This window comes from Numida meleagris, chromosome 9 (assembly GCF_002078875.1).
Source record: "Numida meleagris isolate 19003 breed g44 Domestic line chromosome 9, NumMel1.0, whole genome shotgun sequence".
Classification (NCBI taxonomy): Eukaryota; Metazoa; Chordata; class Aves; order Galliformes; family Numididae; genus Numida; species Numida meleagris.
The window spans coordinates 13,404,020-13,427,001 of record NC_034417.1 but is presented as its reverse complement, the minus strand read 5'-3'; the positions used below and the strand labels follow the sequence as shown (position 1 = coordinate 13,427,001).

The window sequence follows — 22,982 nt, the reverse complement described above, 5'->3', positions numbered from 1 at the left end:
TTGTTTGAACAGGAATTGGTTCACATGGGTCACCTTTAGTTTCCATAATATGGAAGGTCGGTCAAATGATGATAGATGTTCCATCTGCCTTCAGAATCTGGGATTTTGGGGTCTACCCCAAAATGGGTTATAGAACCTGCATACCAGTTTCCTGGAGTTGAGGGGGGGAAAAAGAACAACCCACAAAAACAAACAAGAAGACTAACCAGCAGTAGTAGGATGTCAGACTGCACCAAGGCTGGGCACTCTGTACCCATATTCATCTCTGCAGTCATCTCTGATCATCTCTGATTCAGAGGTGAATGAATTCATAAAACACATACACAAAGGGAGGTTGCCAAGCAACTTGGAGCCTGAAACACCTCCACCAAGCTATGGAGGTAGAAAACAGCTAGCCAAGGCAATTTGTAATGTTCATTTCTTTGCCGTAAGTAACAGTAATAACGCATATACTGTAAGTGTATTTAAGGGAGGGATGTCTCATTGATAATTATGGAAAACAGCGGGTGCTGGCGCTGTGTGCTCTGCCTCTGTATTAAGTTATGTCAGTTTTGGCAGCATTTAGCCAAAGCAAGGTCAGGAAGTAATGCTGAGGTGGGGGAGAATAGGGGAGGAAGGAATTACATCTTGCAGTAACTGAAAGAGTGACAACTTAAGGAAAAGTTGTAGGGGGAGAGTAAAGTGACTGACACAGATTCTGCCTCAGAGCAGTCTCATGTTTTCTGTGACCTCAATATTTGAAGTGTTTTTGTTGTTTTCTTTTTTTATTATTTTTTACCAACATACTTTAATATATTCGTTGTACATCACACCATATCCCATCTTTGTCTGACTTTGCATAACTACGCAGCCTTGGGCAGATCAGATGTATCCAGAGCAGGATGCAGCCGTGACACGCACAGCGGAGCTACGCTTGGTGCTCTTTTTTACGCATCATTTGACTCTCAGAATATGCTGTCGTGGTCACAGATAATTAAGTTGGGAGGGAGCATTAGCTTTCTTGGTTTATCTCTTATGTCCTGGAGGTAAACCTGAACCTTTGATCTGTGCAATGCTCATGATAAAGTCGCATTGTATTTAGGAATAAGGAGGGGGGAAGAATCCTGTGTTTCGTGGACCATAGCTGGAGGGTGAAAGGAAGGGAGGTATGCAGAGGCACAGCCAGAAAAATTCCAGTCAAGACCTGGATCTAGGTTGAATTTGTCACTTGCTATGTGTACAATTCCCTTCGACTCCTTTTAAAATCCTAGCCTTCTGTAATTTCAAAACCTTCTTCCTGTACAAATGCTACAGCCCAAAAATCAGCTTGATATTATTTAGAATTTTTACCCAGGTCAGGGCATCTGGAAGTGCATTTCATTTCTGTGCCCCTTTTTATGAGGGAACACTGATTTGTTAATGGGGTTTCATTCTTTTGTTTCAGATTGATCTTTCCCCAACTGATGTCACGATTAGTAACTTCAAAGTCAGATAAAATAGAGAGGAAGATCCCTGCAACAGACAGGAGATTAAGCAACAAGTTAACAGTACTGGAAGAACAAAGCTCTTATTTTCATGCATATATCCACAGTTAAAATGAATAAAGAGAAGGGAAGGTGGGAAGCAAATGATACATTAGATTTATTACTCAAAGGGTTTTTGCTCAAAGTTTTGCAAGAGGCGTCAGTGATGCTTTAATCTCTCATCTCTGGTTTTGTTAGTGCCACGTTATATCCTGGCCATGTCAGAATGTAACACAGAGTAATGAGACAAGATCTGTTGGATGAGGCTTTATGTAGCATGAAAAGGTTCCTCTGCTCTCTCTTTTTATTATTTACATTCCCGGAGAAGGTTACGTGTCATGTGGGCTTTGCAGAGATAAATGGGTAACCTGAGCTTTCTGGCAGCTTCCCCAGAACTTGGGGAGGATTCTGCCTGAGAGTTGGCTTGGGGATTTTGAAGAATCAAGCTCAGTTCTGGGCCCCAAAGGAAGCCTACGAGAACCTGTGTCTCAGTGTTCTGAACAGGTGCCGCGTGGCACAAGGTGGTCACAGGGGGCTCAGGATTGACATGGTGCATCAGAACGGTAGGTGAGGACCAGTGGAAATCAGCAAGTTATGCTGGCAGCACTGGGGTGGCCTTGTCAGTGCTGCAGTCGTGGGGCATGGCAAGTCAGGAATGAAGTGCAGGAGCTCAGCTAAGTGCAGAAATCTTAACTGTTGGTGTCCTGAGTGGGGCTGGCCAGCGCTGCTGTCCGTGGCTTTCATAGGTTTTAATGTTTATCGTGGTTATTTAAAACACCTTCATGGTAGATGAATTACTGGATATGCATTAAAGTTGTAGGATTGAGTGACTCCTGCCTGTCAAGGAGTCACATCTCTGTTTCCCAAGCGTTTCGAGGGTAACAAGTGTTACGACCATATCACAATCTCTCTGCTCTGCTAACTGCTTTGTTAGTCTTCATGCTGGGGAGCACAGCATTTGTCTGTGATGGCTTCTGTGGGGGGAGCAGGTGCTTAACAAGATCTGCAGTTTGCCTGCTGTATGTACCTTTGCTGCATCTCTCCTTTGGATGAGATGTTGGCATTGGAGATACGCCTGTCAGGAGGGGAGGGGAGCATATGAAGGGAGCTTTAAGTGGAATAGAGAGATTTCCCCTCCTGGACCCTATGGATATGGGGTGCCTCCATTGTCATCCCCAGGAAGACAGTTCAGATAATGTCTGTTAGGGCTCCTTACCTCTCCATTTCCTGGGGTTTAAGATCAGGAAACTCTAGAAGCTTTTGTCACATTGAATGTTAGACAGAAGTGTATCGGTCTCAAGAAGAACAGAACTCACATCTCTCCTGGTCCTGCAGTATCCTCAATTAGCAGAATAATGGCAAACCTTCAATTTCTGAGATGAGAAAGCCCTTTCTTATGGTTTCTTTTTCTCTTTCGTTAACTGAAGAAAGAATCTCTCAATTAACATGCTGCATGTTTTCCCAATATACAGAAGAGACAAGAGTTGTTAAAGCTGTTTTCATCAATTGCAAGAGAACACGTTTTATTTTGCTTTGTGCTATTTACAGCTGTTGTCCATTAGGAGTCCTCAAGAGCCTCATTCTCAACTACAACAACACAGTCCCATAAGTTTAGCTCAGCAATGAGCCTGCAAAACAGCACTAAATCATGATGATGGGAGAAAGAAGAAAATGTTTGGAAATTGCAAAATGCAACTGATGCCTTTGTGAAAAATAGTTTTCGCTTGTTGCTATTTTAAAGCATTACTAAGGTAGATTGTAATGCACAGCATCTAGCTGGAGCAGAATAGAGATTATTTTCTAATATATATATATTTTAAAGAAATAAGCAGAACAATGAGTACTTCTGCATTGGCTGAAGGGATCTTTTACAGTCCATTAGTGCCTTGGGCACTTACGTATACACATCAGTGAAAACATACTAATCTCGGGGTAAGGTGCAAGAATGATAAAAAGATCAATATGTGGCTGTTGAGTAGCAGAGTTCCAGTTGCTTTACTGGATTGCAGTATGATTGCTCTGTATGGTTTTGAGTGGGGAGTGTGGCCATGCCCACCAAATGCTGACGGGTGGGGAGGGGTACAGGTGGGATTGTTTCCAAAGCTCACTACATCCCTGCAGGGGAGTTGGACCACATGACCTTTAAGGGTCCCTTCCAACTCAAAAGATTCTATGATTCTACTCCATGTTTCACGTTAATTGAGTAATGATTTGTAAAGCATTTAGAAAGCTTTGGGAGCTTTGGGAGCTAAGGATGCAGGAGCATAACTTGCTAAATCAGCATTTGTTTACAAGGACACTCGGATGATGCCTTTGATTGTTTGCTGTCCCTTTACTAGAGAGCCTGTGCTCTGACAGAGCTGGAAAAAACATCACGGCATCGTTGTGATTCCCTGACAGATACTGGCTTCCACTAAAGCGAATCTGTCAGGTTGACTTGTGACAGCGGCCTGAGCTTGTGAACACTCACAAAAGGATAGTTTTAAGACACATCATTGCTTTGTCCTTTTCTTTTATTCTCTGTGCCTGGCAGGTGTCTGCCTCTGTCTTCTCCCATTGCCTTGGCCCGTCTGTGGATTATGCTCAACACAGATGGGATCTTCAAAGAATCTGCTGTCAAATTTGGTCTTTTCTAAGCGTATGTATACAGAGAGTTTCTGGAGAGGCATAACTAGGCCAAATGTGAGTGCTTTCTCACAGGAATGGCATATAACATATCCGATAACAAAGACAATTTTCTCTGCCAGATTGCAAGTCTACTTTGAAACGGGTTCATTAGAGTTTGTCAATGAACTGTTTAGTAAGATTTTGTCTTAAAAATTAAAAATTCCAACAACCTATGTCTCCCATGCTGAGTGTATTACTAGAAACAGCTGAACTGTTCTAGTTGCCTCTTCTGAAAACCATCTTTGCAACTCTGAGTCTATGCAACACAAAACTGTCTTTACTCCAAAAGCAACAGCCTACCTTAGCTGTGCACGTTGTTATTTCCATCTTTACTGGATGGATATAAACCGATGGTCAGTTTCAACTCCTCTATCTCAGCAGCTCCTCTGCATAACATCTCCATGCCTTTGCTTTGTTTTACAGACAGTCGTCCTTATGTCTTTCTGATGGCCCGTGTTCACCCTGGTGAAAGCAACGCCAGCTGGGTAATGAAGGGGACCCTGGAGTTCCTTGTGAGCAGTGATCCCATTGCTGATCTCCTGAGGAAATGTTTCATTTTCAAGATTGTCCCCATGCTCAACCCAGATGGAGTCATCAATGGCAAGTGCGTTGTAGTAACATACTTTGAATTTTCACTGGGTTTGCCTGCAGGCTTTACTCCTGTGCACCTAGCAGATCTTGTCTTCAGTGTTTCAGATCAGAATTCTCTTTGTCTTTTGCCTTGTGTTTTATTCATCCTGTGATCAGTCCAGTAAGGAAAATGTAAATCTTGGATATAGCCCAGTGTGCTGTCTTGCATGTTTCAGATGTTCATGGTTCTGTACTGTGAGGGGCCATAAGGTGTCTCAGCGGCCTGGGTGGAGTATTAGCTGTACCAGACAAATTGAATCTTACTTGCTGAAAGGAAAGCTATCTATTTTGCTAAATCAGCAGGGCAAACTTCATCTGCGAGCAGATGTACCTGGGAATAACTGGCTTTAATTAATGCTTTATATAGCCTGAATGGGGGAAAGATAAGTAAGGATCTATTAAATGCTCATATTTTCATGGAAATGTTTCCATATAATGAAACTCCCTTCTTCTCCCACCTCCTTTTCCCTCTCCCCTCCCACATGCTTTTGAAGAGATACCAAGTCTTTCTGAGCTTATGAATATACCAATTCCTTTTCACATTCTTCAGAGCTGCCTTTACATGGCTCCTTCCCATCCATACTAACCTGCCTTCCCAGGAGTGGTAAAAGTCGTGCTATGTTGAAATGAAACAAAATAAGGATTGCTGTGCGACTAGTGAAAGAGGAATTCTGTTGAGGGCTTGGCAAGTGCACTAGGGTATGGTAAGCATACACTTCACTGGAAAAAAAAATCTACCGTCTCTGAGGACTGTGGAGTTTGCTTACTTCATTGGGTATTCGTGCAGTGATTGTGAGTTGTGGACTGGTTATAAGACTCAGTTGCCTCTGATGTAGGGGCAGGATGTTATGATCACGTAACAAGGGGGAGATTTTCTTTTTGACCTGCTAATGAGGGCTGGCAGGTTTCAGTAAGAACTGTTGCACAGCTTGTTGGAATGGATTCTTAAACCTGAAGGATAGTTTTAGAAAAGCACTGAAACACATAGCAAAATATAGAGGAACAATTTTTCTTAAACTACAATCATTCATCTGGTTTCAGGTCAGGTTGTGCTGATAAGTGCCGCAGAAACAGGAAAAAGACCCTAAGCAAAAACTTGAGCTTATTTGGTCCTAATCTAATTCCTTTTGGTTTTGGGCGAGGGCTTCAGCAGAGGGCAGCTTGGAGTGTTCTTAGCTTCTAGTCTGTGACTATGGACATAGTTTTTGTGCTGCTGTGCTCCCCAGGACGTGAGTGTATCGTAGTTTGGGAGGGCTGTTTGGAGGAGCTGGATACTGCCCCCGAGTAAAAAAGTAAGAAGCTTCTGCTGGCACCAAATGCTTCCTTGATTCTTCCAGACAGCAGAAGCAAAAATGAAAGATTGTGGCTTTCTGTTTTTCCTTTCATTCTGCTTAATTAAAGTTTCCAGCAGATGGAGGACTGGAGGGAATGTCTGACCTTCTTTCTCCAGCTGTCAGGAGTGAGCATAGTAGAGAAGGGGCCCTCAGGAGGAACAGCGTGGCTCTTGGTGACACCCGGGTGAAGTGTGTTGTCTGAGCTCATGTCACACGGGAAGGTGTGGAGCTTCAACTGCACTTAAACCTGGTGACAAGTGAAAAAGTTTGGTGTGGGATAGGAGCGGGGGAACAAGGACTTGGCCATGGCTCTGTAGCTGAGCATGAGGCCTGGGGAAGGGAGGGAACCATTCCATTATGCTCCAATTTAAATACTATGCTGTCAAGCCTCCCATGGCTCAGATATTTTTGTTTCTTCCCATGCTTTTTCAGTGGACTCTGGTCCTCTTGCACTGAAGGAAAAGCTTCTTTTCTTGGCCTCGAGTTTATTGACAGTTTTTTGGAGATAACTTTCAGTTCCTTACTGTCTCTGAGTGCACATGCAGATTTCTTCGTCTGTTAATGTTCTACTTCATCCAGGTTTAAGTGCCCTATTAAATTCTGTTGTCTTTCAAGTCACTGCCAATGTTATGAGGGAAAGTGTTTTCTGAGGAAAAGGGGCCTATAGCCCATTATAGACTAAGCACTTGTAAGCAGGTCCATGCTACTTATTTTTTACATCTCTACGACACATTTCATGAGGCCACTATTTGCCTTGAGATTTACAATCACACACTGAACGTGTCAAATCCACTATCGAGGCCCACAGACGTCTTGGCTCTGTGCTGGACTCTGGAATACTTGTGTGTGGTAAGCAGTTGTTTTCATAAAATCATAGAATCGTTAAGGTTGGAAAAGACCTCTGAGATCACCTAGTCCAACTGTCCACCTACCACAAATAGTGCCCAGTAAACCACGTCCCTCACTGCCACATCTCCACGTTCCTTGAGCACCTCCAGGGATGGTGACTCCACCACCTCCCTGGGCAGCCTGTGCCAGTGCCTCACTGCTCTTTCGGAGAAGACATTTTTCCTAATGTCCAACCTGAACTTCCCTTGATGGCAGCTTGAGGCCATTACCTGGCGTTTTGTCCTATTCTGTTTTATCTCTTATTTTGAATCATCACTGATTTTGAATCTTTGTGCTTTGGAAGTGCATCTTCTCTACTATCCATCCATCCTTCTGTCACCTGGTATTAATCCTGCTCTAGTCTCATTACCTCAGCATCTTTATTTAAGAAAGAGTTGGATTCTTTTCTGTTGGCAGTTCTTTTGAAGCTCCTCACTCTCTTCCTCCTCCCCAGTCCTGTGTGCCAGGGTATGCATAATGCTTCCCTCCCCGTCACAAAGATGACTGCCAGTGTACAGTTACAAAGGATTTCTTCCAGCAGCCCAGCTGTGCCCCTTCCCCAGCTGGCTCCCTGCTGCAGGCACAGCTCAGTGGAAGAGTGCTCATCCCAGCAGGATACCGTGCAATCACACTTCGAGAGCCTTGTGCAGCAACAAGACGATCAGGGCCTTGGTGTTTGCTTTGGTTAATGTGATCTGAAAGTTGCATGCAGAGAATGTTCCTCTATCACAGATATGATGGCAGTAATGCAATTATACTCTGACTGTGTGTGGCTGAGCTGGGAAACAGCCTTCCCTTTCACTCTCTTTCACTTCAGTCAGTGCTCTGAGAATCTGTTCCTGTCTGTCAGCGATGGAGGGAGTTGCAGCCCCATCACTGATGCTAAATGAAGGGAGTGGTGATGTAAGCCTGTGTGTATGAGTAAGGTTGTCATCACATAAAAACATAAATCACTACTGAACATTGCATCTAATTTGAGTTTGTTCAATCCAGAGAGAACTGATGAGCAGTTGTGTTGCTGTGTGGCTGTTTTCGTATAATCATTAAGGCTGGAAAAGACTTCTAAGATCATTTAGTCCAACCGTTCACCTACCACCAATATTGCCCACTAAACCATGTCCCTAAGTACCGTATCTCCATGTTTCTTGAACATCTCCACGGATGGTGACTCCACCACCTCCTTGGGCATCCGTCCTGAACAGCAGTCAGATGTAGGGTTTGTTAAATAATATTCAGCTGATCTGATAATGGCTATATATTTTAATATTAGATGCTACTTTATGAAAAGTAGATCTTGTGCTTTGTCACACAGTGGCTTTTGACCACTGCTGGTGATGGCATGCTACCTCTGATAGACCCGTGGTCTGAACTGGTATGGTTATTTGTGTGTTTTTTCTTCTTTAGAAGGAAAATTAAACTCCAGCAATAGTAGTGTAAGATGGTTTGAAGTGACAGACGTATTAAACTACTAAAGAGAAAGTGTCCTTGTAGGCTGATTATTTTGTAAAGGTTGTTCTGTGAGAACCCAAGGTAAGTATTGCTTGGTGTTAGGCTGTCTGCTTTCTCTCATCCCTCTATCCCCTTCTTAAATTAAATCATAGTTAAACAGGAAAGCTATAGAAGGAATTCCACTCTACTCAGTGGTGGAGAATCCATGAAGGAGTGTAGCACTTTGATTAGGAAACTGCTGTAAACTACACTGGGTGAGTGAGAGACCTGTGCTTTGTTCCTGGCTCTGCTATTGATGGAGTATGTGACCTTGGGCATTTCCCCCTCCTTTTTTTTCCCTGAGTTTTCTTCCTGGGAGAATGAAATAATGACACGCTACAACCTTCGCACAGCTTGAAGTGGAGTGAAATATGTGTACTAGGAGCATTTTCTCTTCAGTCTAGTTCTTCTGATTCAACTACTAAAACCGGGGTCAGGCAGGGAACTTGTAAAAGTTTAATTATGGCAGTGCAAACAGTTTTTTTTTTACAGAGAAACACCAAACACTGTTGGCTGTCCACACTGTTCCACGTAAGCTCGTTATCACACACTTGAGCATCAAGCTTTCTGTGCACCAACACTTGCTTATGCAGTTGCATACCATCTTGTGATGTGCTCTTAGGCTGTCTTCTCTGTGCACCTGCTGCATATCTTCGTGTTGACAGCTTGTGCATGCAGCAATTCCTCAGTGTCCGCTCACACCTGCATACCTTCTGCACACACATACCTGGTGCTCCCACGCATATGTTCACAGTCACAGTGTGGTAGTCAGCATTTTGTGGGGATTTTTTTGGCTGGACTTCTTCAGAGACTGCAGTTTCATATAAATATTGCTATTTATTACCCCTAAATTTAGGGTTATTAATTATATCAGCATAACCTAATTTATATCACCATAAACAGCAATAATAAATACTGCCAAATGCTAACGCACGGTGCTTGCCAACTGTGCCTGTGTTTAATGAGTGCTTCCCCCCCACTTCCCAGAAGTATTAAATTAAAAATGATTCAGCCTTGCAAGGTGATTGATGAAACAAGAGGTGGAACTCCTTGATAAGTGCTTTTGTTTTAAAAAATATTTCGTGTGCAGACTGCCCATGCAGTATCTGTCTATTTTGAGTATCACAAGTCCTGATCTGCCCAGTATCACAGTTCTGAGTTCGTGTTTCTCTCCTACGTTGCCACTTTCTTCCTCTTCCTTTACACCCTTTCACATTTCCTCTTTCTTCTCTTCTGTCTGCCCTTTTCCTCTCCTTTCCCTACTACTGAATCAAAGAAGCTTTTCAATGAGAAGAACTTGATGCATTTTTATAAATGAATTGAACCGATCAGTGGAGATGGGAGCCGGTGAGTCTATTTTGGTAAAGGAAGATTAATTTTTTTTGGAATCTGCGTGATTTCTTCAGTGGCATGGGGTAACCATAGTAGCAGTTAGGAAGAGGAAATCCTGTTCTGCATTTGGATTATAGCCATGGACTATTCTTTATCTGGTTTAAAAACACCCTGTTCCCTCCTGCACCTGCCCTCCCACAGCACAGGCTGAGTGAGCTTTGCTGCTGCTTAAAGGTAAGGCAGGTGAGCTGGTTGGTTGGTTTGTTTGTCTCTATTGATATTCACTCTCACTTTAGTAAGGCTGTTTGTTCCATCCTGTTTTACTTACAGGGCTTTGTTTATTGCCTCCTGGAATCCAGCAGAGAAAAGCTTTAACTCTGACAATTACTGAAATGGAGAGATAGAAATGTCCTCCGAAAACCCTTCCAGAACACATTTCCTTTGCACGCTCTCAAAAGTTACAAAGGGGAAACTATTAGTGTTCCCCATTTACTTTTTTCAGTGTGAACAGAAGCAAGCTTGTCCCTATACCCCAAAAGCATTATTTGTGTATATAAGTTTTATTTCCTCCTATGTTATTGTGCACTCTCCTGCACTGAGACATTTTGTTCTCCAGATAGAGGCAGAGCTGGACATGGGCAGCAAAAAAGCTGAGGGCTGCACTTGAGTCAGTTTATGACCCAGAACTGCATCCTCGAGGATTAAACCTGGAGGTAGTGTCACACAAAACCATGCAGCTGTAGACATCCCTGTCCTCCCCTCACTTCTCTTGTTTGCTTCTCTCTAGTCAGAGGGTTGAAGAGGAGTTGAATTCTCAGAATCTAGCCTTGCATAACTAAATGAATGCCATGCACTTTGCAAACACACTCTAAAGGCTCTCTCCAGCCTAGCTAATCCGTGGTGTGTGTTTCTCTAAGGATAGTGCAATGATGCAAGAAGGCTGGGAAAGGAATGTTTTCAAACTGTCAGTAAGGCATTGTGAGAGTGTATCTCTAGGAGGGAGGTGCTCCAGGATTAGTGTGCGGCTGTTCTTGAGCAGGCATGGACCATATTGTATTCAGAAATTACTCTAAATTAGCACCTCCATGCCAACAGTAGTTGGGTAAATGCATGTGAAAGGCAAGGTGAACTTGGATAAAAGAACATTTTTTTGCAAAAGATTCAGTCCTTGCTCATTTAGAATGGCTGTGCACTGAGCTGTATAAGGTGGTGTATTTCCATGCACTGACTCAGGGCCTCAGAGCAGATGAAAATGCCAGATCTGGGGAGCGTTTGTGCTGCCTCTGGAATGCGGCTACTGGGATGTGCTATGAACCGTGGGTGAACTTTCTGTGAGTGGAATAGATGGTTCTTATCTGAGTGCTACCCTGTTGTCTCGAGTGTTGCTTCAGCTGTCCCCATTAAGTGAGCAGTGATCCTGCACCAGTGGTGAGGCAGAACTGGTGAAAATGCACTTCTTGCTGGGCGGCATGGTCTTCTCAGCAGGCCATCCTGGACATCTTGGGTGCTTGTCTGCCACCTTTAGTTCTTCTAGTGAAATGGGGCTGAGACCACTTACACTTCTTCAAGCGAGCAGCCTTTTTATTCCAGACAAGCTCAGCAGAGGCCTGTGATTTGGGAGTTTCCATCTATAGGACGAGAAGGTGATGGCCTCAAGCTGCGCAGGGGAAGGTTCAGGTTGGATATTAGGAAAAATTTCTTTTTAGAAAGGGTGGTGAGGCACTGGCATGGTCACTGTCACTGCCCCTGAGGGTGCTCAAGAACTGTGGGGATGTGGCACTGAGGGACGTGGTAAGGGGGCATGGTGGAGATGGGTTGATATTTGGGCTAGATGATCCTGGGGGTCTTTCCAACCTTAATGAGTCTGTGGTTCTGTGAAATTTGGCTAGGATGTGAACAACATCAGATAAAATATGGGCTATATTATTCCTTATCTGTTTGCAAGCTCTCCCTTGGTGGACCCAGAGCTGAAGTGTGACCCTCCACCAAACTCTTCTGGGTACATCAGTGTGCTGTGGGAGGCAACCCAATTTCAGACAAAGCCCTTTGCCCTGTGCTAATGTGGCAGTCCATCCTTGACTCTCCTGTGGTAAACATCCATCTGCACACAGCTACACCCCAGGACTCCCTCTGACAACACTTCTAATGCAGTATTGTTTATTTCTTCCTTTATCTGTTGGAGCTGTTGGGCCCCCTAAGTTATTAGATCTATTCACTCATTGCCAGTGTTTCCTCCTTTTGTAAATATGTCCCCATATGTCTCTGCTCCTGAGGAATATGCTTTCTCTTCTATTTACTGCTTTTCCCAGGCACCCACCTCCTCCTTGCTCTATCCACCCAGTGGCCCAATAACAGCCATGGAGATAAATAAGCAACATAACTCTTCCTAGCTATTGTTGTTGTTGTTGTTGCTGCCCTGCATAGTAATATATATAATAACAAGGAAACAAATCTTATTACTAAAGTAATTACAATAAATAAAAAGCTGAGAAGGGAGATGAAGGAAGGGTCTGTCAGGGGAGTGATTGCAGTAGGGGTTTTTAAAATTTAATTTACTCGAGATGTTCTTTGCCACTTTATTGATACCCTGCTGAGGGGGCTGCGACTAATTAGCAACCAGCTGTTGTTCTAACACACCCTCACCTAATTTATTGTTTCGTTGAGTCTCTAAAATAGGAGCCTGTCTGCTATCGTTGTCTGTGGGACTCAGCGCCAGTCTCATGTCAGCAGTTGGCTTTATTGCTTGGTGCTTCTGCTTTCTGGAAGCTGAGTAGCTGAAATTTTGGGCGCTGTGCTGCCATTCCTTTTATTTTCCAGCACATTCCATGTGCTTCCAGGAGGTCAGGCAGGAGAGAATAATAAGAGCTTGCCCCAGAGTCCAGAATAATAACAGGCCAACACAATGCTAGTTTTTGATAAATTGCCCAGAAAGCTGTGCCACTGTTTGTTTGTATGTAGAGACCAAAAAACAGACTTCACATAGGAGGTCTGGCATAGACAGGGCCTGGGGTTTCTTAGTGTCTAAAGTCTGTGACCTTGTTCTCTTGCTTGTTGCTATCCTATGAAAGTGCTGTGCTATTGTTTGTCCTTGGAGAAAACAGTATCATCTGTCTTTTAAATGTCCACAAAAACTAATTAGTTAATGGTCATTTTAAGAACTGGAGGGACCAAATGCATTGTCTGTTGTTTCATTAGGCTTCCGGTCTCAAAAGCACACACATTTGCTCTGAAACAGTAAAGGTAACCCCCACGAGCTGCGTGCAGCTCCCTTGATCCTTTCATACCCAATCTGTGCTGATTATTCAAGGTCACTCGGGAATTTCACTGCAAAAATCCCTTGATAGGGCTCAGTGATAATAATCTTTTGGACTACTAAACAATTCAGCTTTGAGCCTCAGAAATTAGCCATCTAAAAGGGAATAGTACCTTGTATTTTCAAGTTAGCATGAATATTAGATATGAACACGATGTTCCATGGGCTCAGAAAGGAATTATTTTTGTTCAGCATTCATGTCTAGTCTCCTGACTGACAACGGGAGTTCATAATCAGATGTATGCACTCCTTTGACAGTTCTAGGAGCCAGGAGGCTGATGTACAAAGCTAGCTTTTAGTAAAGTTAATGAGTTGATTGAATTATATTATTATTTGCATTAGTTTGAGTGTGTATGACTCTCTTTTGTTTGTTGTTATGCTCATTTAAGTCCACTTCGGAATATATTATTCCCGTAGCAATTGTGCCTGTGATAGGCTCTGTGCAGACAGGCAAGGAGCAATGGGTCTCTTGTTAGGAACTGATCCAATAGTGGCATAGCGTGCTTTAGAATTGGCAAGAATGATGAGGATACTGGGGTGCTGGCTAATGGATCTGTTGTGGATCCATTTTCTCATGATGCACTTTATGGAGGTGGAAGTTTTGTAGTTACTGCTTTCCTTCACTGCCGCTTCCGAGGATGGGGAAGAATCTCACTGCCATGACTTCTACAGCCACTCAATGAAGATTTGTGAGGTTCAGTATCGTAACAGTTACTAACGAACTTGGATTTTGCATCTGATACCTGATTGTAGTAGGCATGGAGTAATAATATAAACGTTGAACATACTGGACAGAAGCTCATGTCATGAGTGGGAGGGTTACTTTTGATCACCCATCTCAAGATCAACTCTTCTTACGCAAGCTAATGCCTTTTGGAAGCTACAGATTCAGAGTTGGAGTTGTTATTCATGGGATGGGAAAAAAAGTCCACAAAATGAAATTGTAAAAACTTCACTTTTATAGATGCAATGAAGAATGTCCAATACTTTACTGCAATATCCACACTACCTGGAAAGCTGAAATTGCCTGGGAATGAAGGTTATTGTCTCTCGTAATATACCTTCATATATTACTGTGTAATAAATCGAGCAGTATTTCTTTCACCCTGCAAACTGGACATCCCTGGAGTTCCAAGTGACATTTCAAATTTTATATGACCATTCAGTCCCTTTTAAGTATTAAAACACATCATTTTTTGTGATATATGCACAGAAGTTCTTTCTAAAAGCATATGAATAAAAAAATCTAGAGCTTGGTTATGCAAGGATAGAGCTGCCTTACTACGTGTCGGCTGTTAAATTTCTGTGTTTAGTTCTGCGTGTTAGCTACTATTGTTCTTTAACATCTATATTTTTGTGTTTCTTTTCTGCTCTTCCTTGCCCTCTGTTTCATTTGAATAACAGATTCAACTGAATAACAGCTGGCGAAGTACTGTGGTAGGAGAGCAGATATGTAACTGCCTTGGGTTGGAGAAATGGGCTGGCAATTGAAAAATGGTGTTTTTAAAAATGGGACAAAGAGGCATATCAACAAAAATAAGCTTCATCTGGAAGCCTGTATTTTCAAAATTGCTTGTGCAGAAATGCACCTACAGAGGACCAGCTGAGGTTGAATCATTCACCTGTGTACATGGTTCATATGATTGCACATGCAATTAGGGTAATTACATGGGCAAATTTTACCCCAGCAGTTTGAGCAAATTGCCACCTTAATTTATAAAACCAGCTGAATGTCCCAGGGAAGCAGCAAGAAAATGAAAAACAGAAAATTAAGTTGATGCTGGAATGACAAAGAGTGGGAAATCAAAACCTCTCCTGCAACCTAAGAGACGGCACTGCTGGGAGTCAGGGAAAAAAAGTCGACTGCACTTCTAATGCTGCAAAGCATTAGAGTCTTAAAGGGATAGAAAAATGAAGAGCTTTTGAAGTCATCTAGCCCAGATTTGAGCTGGAGGAAACAATACAAAACAAAAAGAAGAGGGTGAGGTGGGCAGGGAAGAGGGCTTCAGTAATGATGCACATTGGGTCTGTACTTAGTGTAGAACTATGAAGTTGGTATTTGAACTCAATGATGTTGTAATCCCAATAGGAACCTTCAGATAAGTATGGTGATATTTTATTGCATGGGAATCGTGATTATTTTTGCAGTAAGATGCTGTAGAAATCGTGCTGTGTTCAGAGCTGAGCTACTTTTCCCTGGACTGTTAGAACTGGCTTGTGCAATTCCACAGGTGGATGTGTCCCTGTTTAAGGTGGTTAAATATTCCATTACATTCTATAGAGCTCTTCTATGTCCTTTGTCTGAGGAAGCAGAGCACAGTGAGGAAGTGGTAGTGGACAACACAGTCTAGATGCTAAACCACCTTTTGGATCATTTTCATTTGTCTGCAACAAATGATAATTACTCAAGGTATAGTTATTATAATAGTTGAAGAAGACCTATTACTCTCCTGCATATGTACTATAGGCTGTAAATAGACAAAGTGTTTTATTTCTGAATACATACACATAACAGTCTGTACTAAGGTTAGTATCTTAGTATAATGCTGTTTTTTATTATTTCCTATGAGCTTTCTTTTAAAGTTTTCCTCCTACTCCTGTAAAGTTACTGCCTAGTAACATTCTGGGTGAGTACAAGGGTTCTTTCTATGTACATCATATGATATCGCTGGTAGTAAAGTTTCTTTATCTTCTACATTCTCTAATTTTTCTCCCCCAAATTTTCAGAAGCTCAGCTTTTGATAGAGAAGGAGCATCTTCTCCATCTAGGGGGCACCTGCTCCCACTGAGCACTGTCTAAAGCAGAAACTGGATTCCCAGCTCTCTCTCTGGTCTATGATGTTTCTACCAGCAGATAACAGTGATAACACTACTGAAAACTTGAGGAAAGTTTCCCATATTCATTGTCTGTTAGTTGTAAAAAAAAAAAAAAAAAAAAATTTTTAAAAAAAGATTAAAAAAAGAAGTGACTATTTTTCTGTCATCCCCCAAATGGTTATGACACATAAGAGGATGTAATGTGCAGAGCAGCTGAACAATCATAAACTATTTTAATACCACTTAAAAATGAGAAGAAGCAGGAAAAGAGGCTTGGGTATTAATGAAGTTTATTGCACTAGTCAGTCACTTCTACAGCACGACTGTGCTTTTAAATCCTTGCTCCAGTGACATGAAAAAAGTTTGGTGGTCTTTCATCCAAGTCTCTAATAGCTGTTAGTCTGTCACAGAAATCTCTACTACCACATTTGAGCTAGTGGTGAATTCTATGCTCCGGTGGATATGATGTTAAGCAAAGCAGTTCTGTATTATATTTGTGGTAGCAGAGCTGTAAAGCAAGGCCTGAAAGTGAAGTCAAAAGAGTTATAGGAGATTATGCCTAAGTTACATTTCATTTGAACTTTTTCAGGTGATTGAAAATAAACTCCTTGGATTTAGGCTGAGATATCTGGGAAGTCAAGGCTGGAAAGTCAAGCCATACTCTGTGGGTTAAACCATTTGCATGGAATACCCACACCTTCTTCTGATTGACCTGTTTAGTGTCTCACTATAAATGTACAGTAACATTCAACGTAGAAAGCTCACTACTGAAGGCAGTGGAGGGATAACTGTTTCCCACCCCCTCTAGAACACACACGTCAGGTGAAGAAAGCTTGCTTTGGAATACCTTCATGCATGGGCAATGTGTTGCGTGTTTTTGTGCACATGCTAGTTTCCAAGTGGAGAAGAGCACCAAAGAGCTGCACCTTAAAATGCTGTAATTTCTGTCTCTTTCCCTGACGTGCAGGTGAGGGCACCCTTGAACTATTCTACTTTTCTGTCTATCTTTAGACTGATTTGAGCAGCATGTGATCTCATCAAGCACATAGTCTGTTCAGAGGCAGTGGCTTTGAGCCTCCCAACTCATAATACTAATACAGCTGGGAATGTAAATAAAAAGGAGAATGTTAAGAAAAAGCCTCTGTTGCTGTAAGCAGCAGAAATAATCAGAATCAAGTCTGTCTTTCCATTACATGGTTTCTTACTGAAACAAAAGCCCAGCTTGGGGCTGTTACTTATAATGAACTGGTTTTGCAAGTGTTCATGCCTTCCCCTTTTTTTTTACTGCCACGTGTCAGTTCTGACTGTATGTATAGTGATGACAGCAATTTATTTGTTATATCTTTTGTCCCCCAGGGTGTCAAAGAGCCATAACAAAACTATATGTACTTTAATGTCAGGCATTGCTTAGTGTACTGCCTTTGGGCTGGTACAAAGTAGTTTTTTGTAACCTCTGAACCTGTTGCTTCTGAATGCTGGATGTTGCCAGATTTAAGCCATTGGGCAAAAGTCACAGCAACTAGGTGTGCAGCGGGTAGTGTGAACTACAGAGTGACTAAAAGAAATCCCTTAGATGCAATCAAACCCCTTTATTGTTGTGTTTTTGTTTTCCCTAACCATTTTATCTATCTTTGAGAAACACGTGTGGCAGCTCTGAAACCACAATTGTACTTGCATGATCTCAAGTGGAATGGCTGGTCCCTGAATAGCACGTGTCTGCCAAGCACTAGTTCTCCACAAGCTAGCTGCGGGGCATGTGTTCTTGCTTAAGCCTGATGTGAGACTAAATAAGGAGTTTGTTTTGAGGTTTGCCAAGAGCAGTATTCTTTGTGTGTAAATGCGTGTAGAGTCACAGAGTAATAGAGGCCATTTTGATACAGGTTATCAGGATTGAAAGGATGCAGTTTTGCTTGAAAGTTATACATGCATTTATATACGCAATTACTCAAGTTGGGGTTTAGGCAGTTAAATGGCCATTTGTGCTCTCACTTTTGACTATTATGTTCATCCTATGGGAATGAGGTTGTGCAAATTAGGCACAAAAATAAGCATATGTTTTGTTGTGTGCTATGCTGAAAACATTTTGCTTTATTTGGAAATAGACTTGTATTGATTTATCCATTTTCTCCCCCTTGATATTTCTGCTCTAATCTGAGGAACGTGAACTGTGGTGGCTACAAAGCAGCAGTTCAGCTGTGTGTTTTCCTTTTCCAAATGGCTAACTCTTTCAATTGTTTCTGTAGCGTAAGCTAATATTTCCATCTAGCAGTTACTTAGGATACTGTCATGGCGAGTTGGAATTCAACTCCCGTTGCCTTGTTGTCCGAGTGGTGACCGAGGCTTGCCCCTAGCTGAATTATCCTTCTTTTATCTTCTTTCCCTTCATACACACAAACAAGTCTGTCTGTAAACCAAACTCTGAAATACATAGGAATGCGGAATTGATATTGTCGGTTCAGAACTCCGTCCTGGAAAGCTTCAGAGAGAAAACTGCTTATAGGGGGATGAAGGCCTTTGAAGGGCTTGTTAGTGCCTTGGCCCATAGGCTTCCTGGAGGCTGACTAGACTCTGCTCTGTCACGTCTTTAATATCTCCACATAAAGTTATCTACAGTGAATACTTAATCAAGAGGATGAAAAGATAAGATGTGATCTGTAATGAGAAGACAGTTCGAGCTGATGCTGACTTGCTGCCCCAAAACCTTCAGGATACTGAAATTTGCAATGAAATTTGGAACCTTTGAGTCAGCTAACTTATGGTCCATATATATATTATAATGTAATAATACGTGTAATAATATGTTGTTTAATTTATCTTCTGTGATTCTACTTTAAGAAAGAGTAGACATCAAGATAAGAGAGCAGCAGTGTGAATGCCATGAATGTATGAGTTTTGTCAGTAAATCTTTGTTGAGGAAGAAATTAATTTTTAGTTCCTTCACATTAATAATCCTATTAAGAGTTAGCTTAATGAAGTTTTACTGACTAATTTTCAAGCAGTAATTTGCCTGTGATTCTTTTGAAAATTTTTTAATGAAATGGAAATTTACATAGACTGCATAACAATAACCTAATGAAGTGGCAAATCATATTTTAAAATCACTTGCGATTCAAAATGGCATCTTAATTCTTGGAATTTAACACCACGTACACTGAGGGAGTCTGAATCGTTGAAAGTAATATGGAACTTTTTCTAACCCAGGAATTGCTAACAAGTACAAAATGAGTCTGTGAAATGGTTCATATATGCTTGGACCAGTTTTGTACATTGCTGAAAGAAAAGGAAATAGAAAAGATCTGAAAGCAAGCACTAATCTTCTTGAATGAATATTTTGGAGACCTGAAGTGTGGAGAGTCTGTGCTCAGGTAGCCCAAACACCATACTATCAGTGAATGTAGCCAGTACCATGATGGGGCTACATTCCTACAGACTAACGGCAAAAGAGCCTGGATGGATCGTGGGTTGATTGTCATCTCTAACACCTGAGAGACAGCGCAGAGAGTGATGAATTTGTGTGAGCATTACAGAGAGCAGAGCTGAGGCCCCTGCAGTGGCTCCAGTCTCCTCTTGTTTATGTTTTAACGTGTCACCTGGGAACTGACTTGGTGAAACTCTGCATTAAAGAGTGATTTCTGATTACTTTAGGTAGCCCAAAACAGGACCTACTGGATAATATCTAGGAGATTTCTTGGACGTTTTAACTCCATTTTGTGCCCTTGAAGAGGTTGAAGAGCTGAGATATGCCTCCATTAAGCTGCCGAGTTCAGGAGCTTATCTGCATTGCTTTAAGCTTCCTAGTTTCACATCAGCCCATTAGAGAACCTCTTTCCCAGGCTGGGAAGAAGGAACTCTTTAGATCGGCCAGTATTTTTCTAATACCTAATGCTCATAGGCTGTCTCTTTCTATGCTTCAAAATGTCACATTGGATTCCTGATGGAATTGGAGATTTTTATCTTCCTCTTTTCTGCCAGACCTGACATTTTTCTGGTTTTCTTCTACACTGAAGGCTTAATTTCTCACATGTGTGAGACAGAGTGAAAATTAAACAAACAAGCTGGCAGATAGATAGAATGGTTCTTCATGTCTGGAAAGCTGCAATGAGCTGTGACTTAAGAATTACAGTGCTTCATATTCAAACTTTTCTTTTTGATGCATTGGGGTGGCATAAGAGCTGACAGTGACATATGGAGAAGGCCCTGTTAGGAGGATTGAGGCTGTTATGTGATAAATGACACAGTATGTCAAAGGACTTCTGTTATCCATCACGCTGGCTTCCTCTGAACACAGTCTCACTGAAAAGAGAAGTAGCTGCACATACAGCTGGGGGATGCTGTAAATAGGGTCAATGGTATGCTCCAAAAAAAATAAGAAAGCTGGAAAGTGCATGTTTGCATGGGAATTAATGACCCCGGAGTTTTGAGTTCAGAATTTTAAAGTCAAATTTCATTTAAATATCTGAGGTATCCCCATTCTCCATTTGTGTCAAGGATGAGCCCTACCTTCAAAAGAAGTTGTCTCGGAGCTCACTCACTCATTCAGAAGGCTTCAAAAACCCACAGTTTTCAGTGTTGAACAGCTAAGCTTTCTACAAAAAAAAAAAAAAAAAAAGGCTGTTTATTATCAAGTTCTGGACTGATGGCATGATTCTGTCCGCTAATAAATCCCCAGAGTTCCCTTATTCCTTCTTTTCACCTCTGTTGACTACTTTGACTCTGAAATGCAGTGGAGTAAAAGTCATGAGCTGCACTTTCCTATATACAGGAGACACGTAAGTTCTGTTGCCCTTATAAATACAAGGGATAAAAAGTACTCCTGAGGGAACAAGACTTTGACTGTTGTTGACTTTGACCGTTGACAACTGTCATGACCTGATACAGAAATATCCTCTGTAAGGCTCTTTCCACCCTTCTTGACCATAGAAGTAAAGAATCAGAGCAGGCTTTCTCAGTTCTGTGCCTCACACTGGTGGAAAGTCTGTCAACATTCAGGCTTAGTTTTCTTCTCTCTCACCACCCTTCCCCTAACAGTTCCTCCTTATTTGTATAATTTGTTTCACGATGATGCACAGTCTGGGGGCTGTTCAAGAGAAGTGAGGAATGTATGGCACAGCCCAGACACACATCCCTTTCAACCTCCTTTAGACCATCTTTTTTTGTACCATCCATAATTGCTGGTTTTTTTCCCTACTTGATTAATGGACCCTTGATAGCTATGTAGTCTATAAACCCAGACAAGACAAGTAGCCTGTCTCTTTTGATCCCTGAACCCTAATAGCCTGATTCTGACTCTGCTTAAGTGGTGTTTATGTGCCCACATGCACAGTAGTAATTGGTGCAGAGTATCAAATGTCACTATTTGACATTTCATTCGTAACAGTAGTATTTAAAGTAAAGGCTTTAACTTGATGATTCATCAATAGCCAGTGTCAAATGATCTGGGATGGTCAGTATTTTAAAAGTGTCAATCAGCAGATGGATTACTCTGGAAATAATTTAATCAGAGCCCATCGGTGAACTGGCCTTAAAAAAAATCCTTTAGGATTATTATCACAGCCGTATTGTCTAGAAGATGAGAATGATGCTTGTTTGGGAGCAGTCTTGGTAGAAGTCTGGCTCCTTCTGTAGCTCCTCTAACAAACCCATTTCCTGGGAGGATGGAGTTGCAACTCCCTTAGATGAATCTGTCCTGTAGTTAAATACAGGACTTCAGGCTCCGTTGCTGTTGAGCTGACAGCTCCTGTTCAGAACAAAATCTGCAAAACACAAACCAGCCTAAATATATAGATAACTTTGCCCCCTCCAACTCCTAGCACTGCTGTGCTCCGCTTTATTTGACAGTACAGCTTTTTCTTCACCAACTCTTCATGTGATGAGACACTTATTTCAGCTGTTGACCCCTATCAGTGACCCCTCACTGGGAGATCAGGTGTAGAGAACCAGGCTATTATCTGCCTTCCACTCCCACATTTCTAATCAAAGCAGCCAATTTTGCTAATGCCTACAGCTGAAGTCACAGTGAGGAAGACCTGGCTGAGTACAGAGAAAAAAAGTGCTGGGAATGGTAGAGCAAAGGGTAAGAAATCCTAGGAGTAAGGCTAAAAAAGAAAAGTCAAGCTGGGAGAAAAGATGAACAAGCAAAGCAGGGAGAGGTTTTAAATTCAGTTTCATATCGAACGTAAAGTCATGACAATCAGTCAGTGGAGTGAGGGAGAGCATCTCTTCATCCTCCATGCACCTCTCCATGTTCCTTCAGCTTTCTTACTCCCTGAGATGTTGACAGCACAGTAGCATTGTATTAGGTTTTCAGTTTGTATATTTAAGATAAAATAGATTAAAAAATGAAATCTGAAGCAGTTCTGAGTGATAGCTCTTCCGTTCTTTTAGAGGGTGATGTTTAGTCCAGATACAACATCTGCTCTGCCTTTCTGACCCAGGCTTTGAATTCTTTGATGTCTCAGATGCATGAAGTGCTGAGCCCCTATGCTCTGGGTTCGCAGAAGAAAAGATGGCAAGATTGTCACCTGGCATTTTCTCTTCTGGTCTTCAGAAGTTACAGTCCATGCTACTACTGGCTATCACCGTTTATGGTCATTACCTGTAATCAGATAAACCTTGCTAAGGAGGGCAGTGATGCTTGATAATGTATCAAGCATTACTGCTGTTCCCTTCCTTGGAGCGTTAGCATTGCTGCTATCAGTTGAAGCTCACTTCCTTTTCAAAATGAAGTAGAGCTGTCGCTGTTTGTTATGTTTGAATGTTTTAACTGCTCTTCAGCAATAGATGAGCAATACCAATATCTTATAACCTGGCGGAGCAGGTTGTCGATGGTTTACAGTCACAAATGATTGGCTGGCGTCCCAGGCTGGATACTGACACTGCCTTTATCTGCCATGGTCTTTGATTTCTTTTTTTTTTTTCTGCTTTAAAGGTCCTGTAGTCTGTAATTTCTTTTTTGGGCTGATAACATTATATTGTTAGCCATGAATTTGAGAACAGCTGTTGTCTTCAGTT

The 22,982-nt window shown here is 41.9% G+C and overlaps 1 protein-coding gene across 4 annotated transcripts in view; it reads left to right on the top strand.

The window, feature by feature from the left end:
* Positions 1-22,982, top strand: part of AGBL1 (ATP/GTP binding protein like 1) — a 271,623-nt gene that overhangs the window by 95,289 nt on the left and 153,352 nt on the right. For all 4 annotated transcript variants that reach the window (XM_021407578.1, XM_021407577.1, XM_021407579.1 and 1 more), the window contains exon 18: positions 4,593-4,773. In XM_021407578.1, coding sequence (XP_021263253.1) covers positions 4,593-4,773 — 181 coding nt within the window. The remainder of the gene's footprint in view (positions 1-4,592; positions 4,774-22,982) is intronic.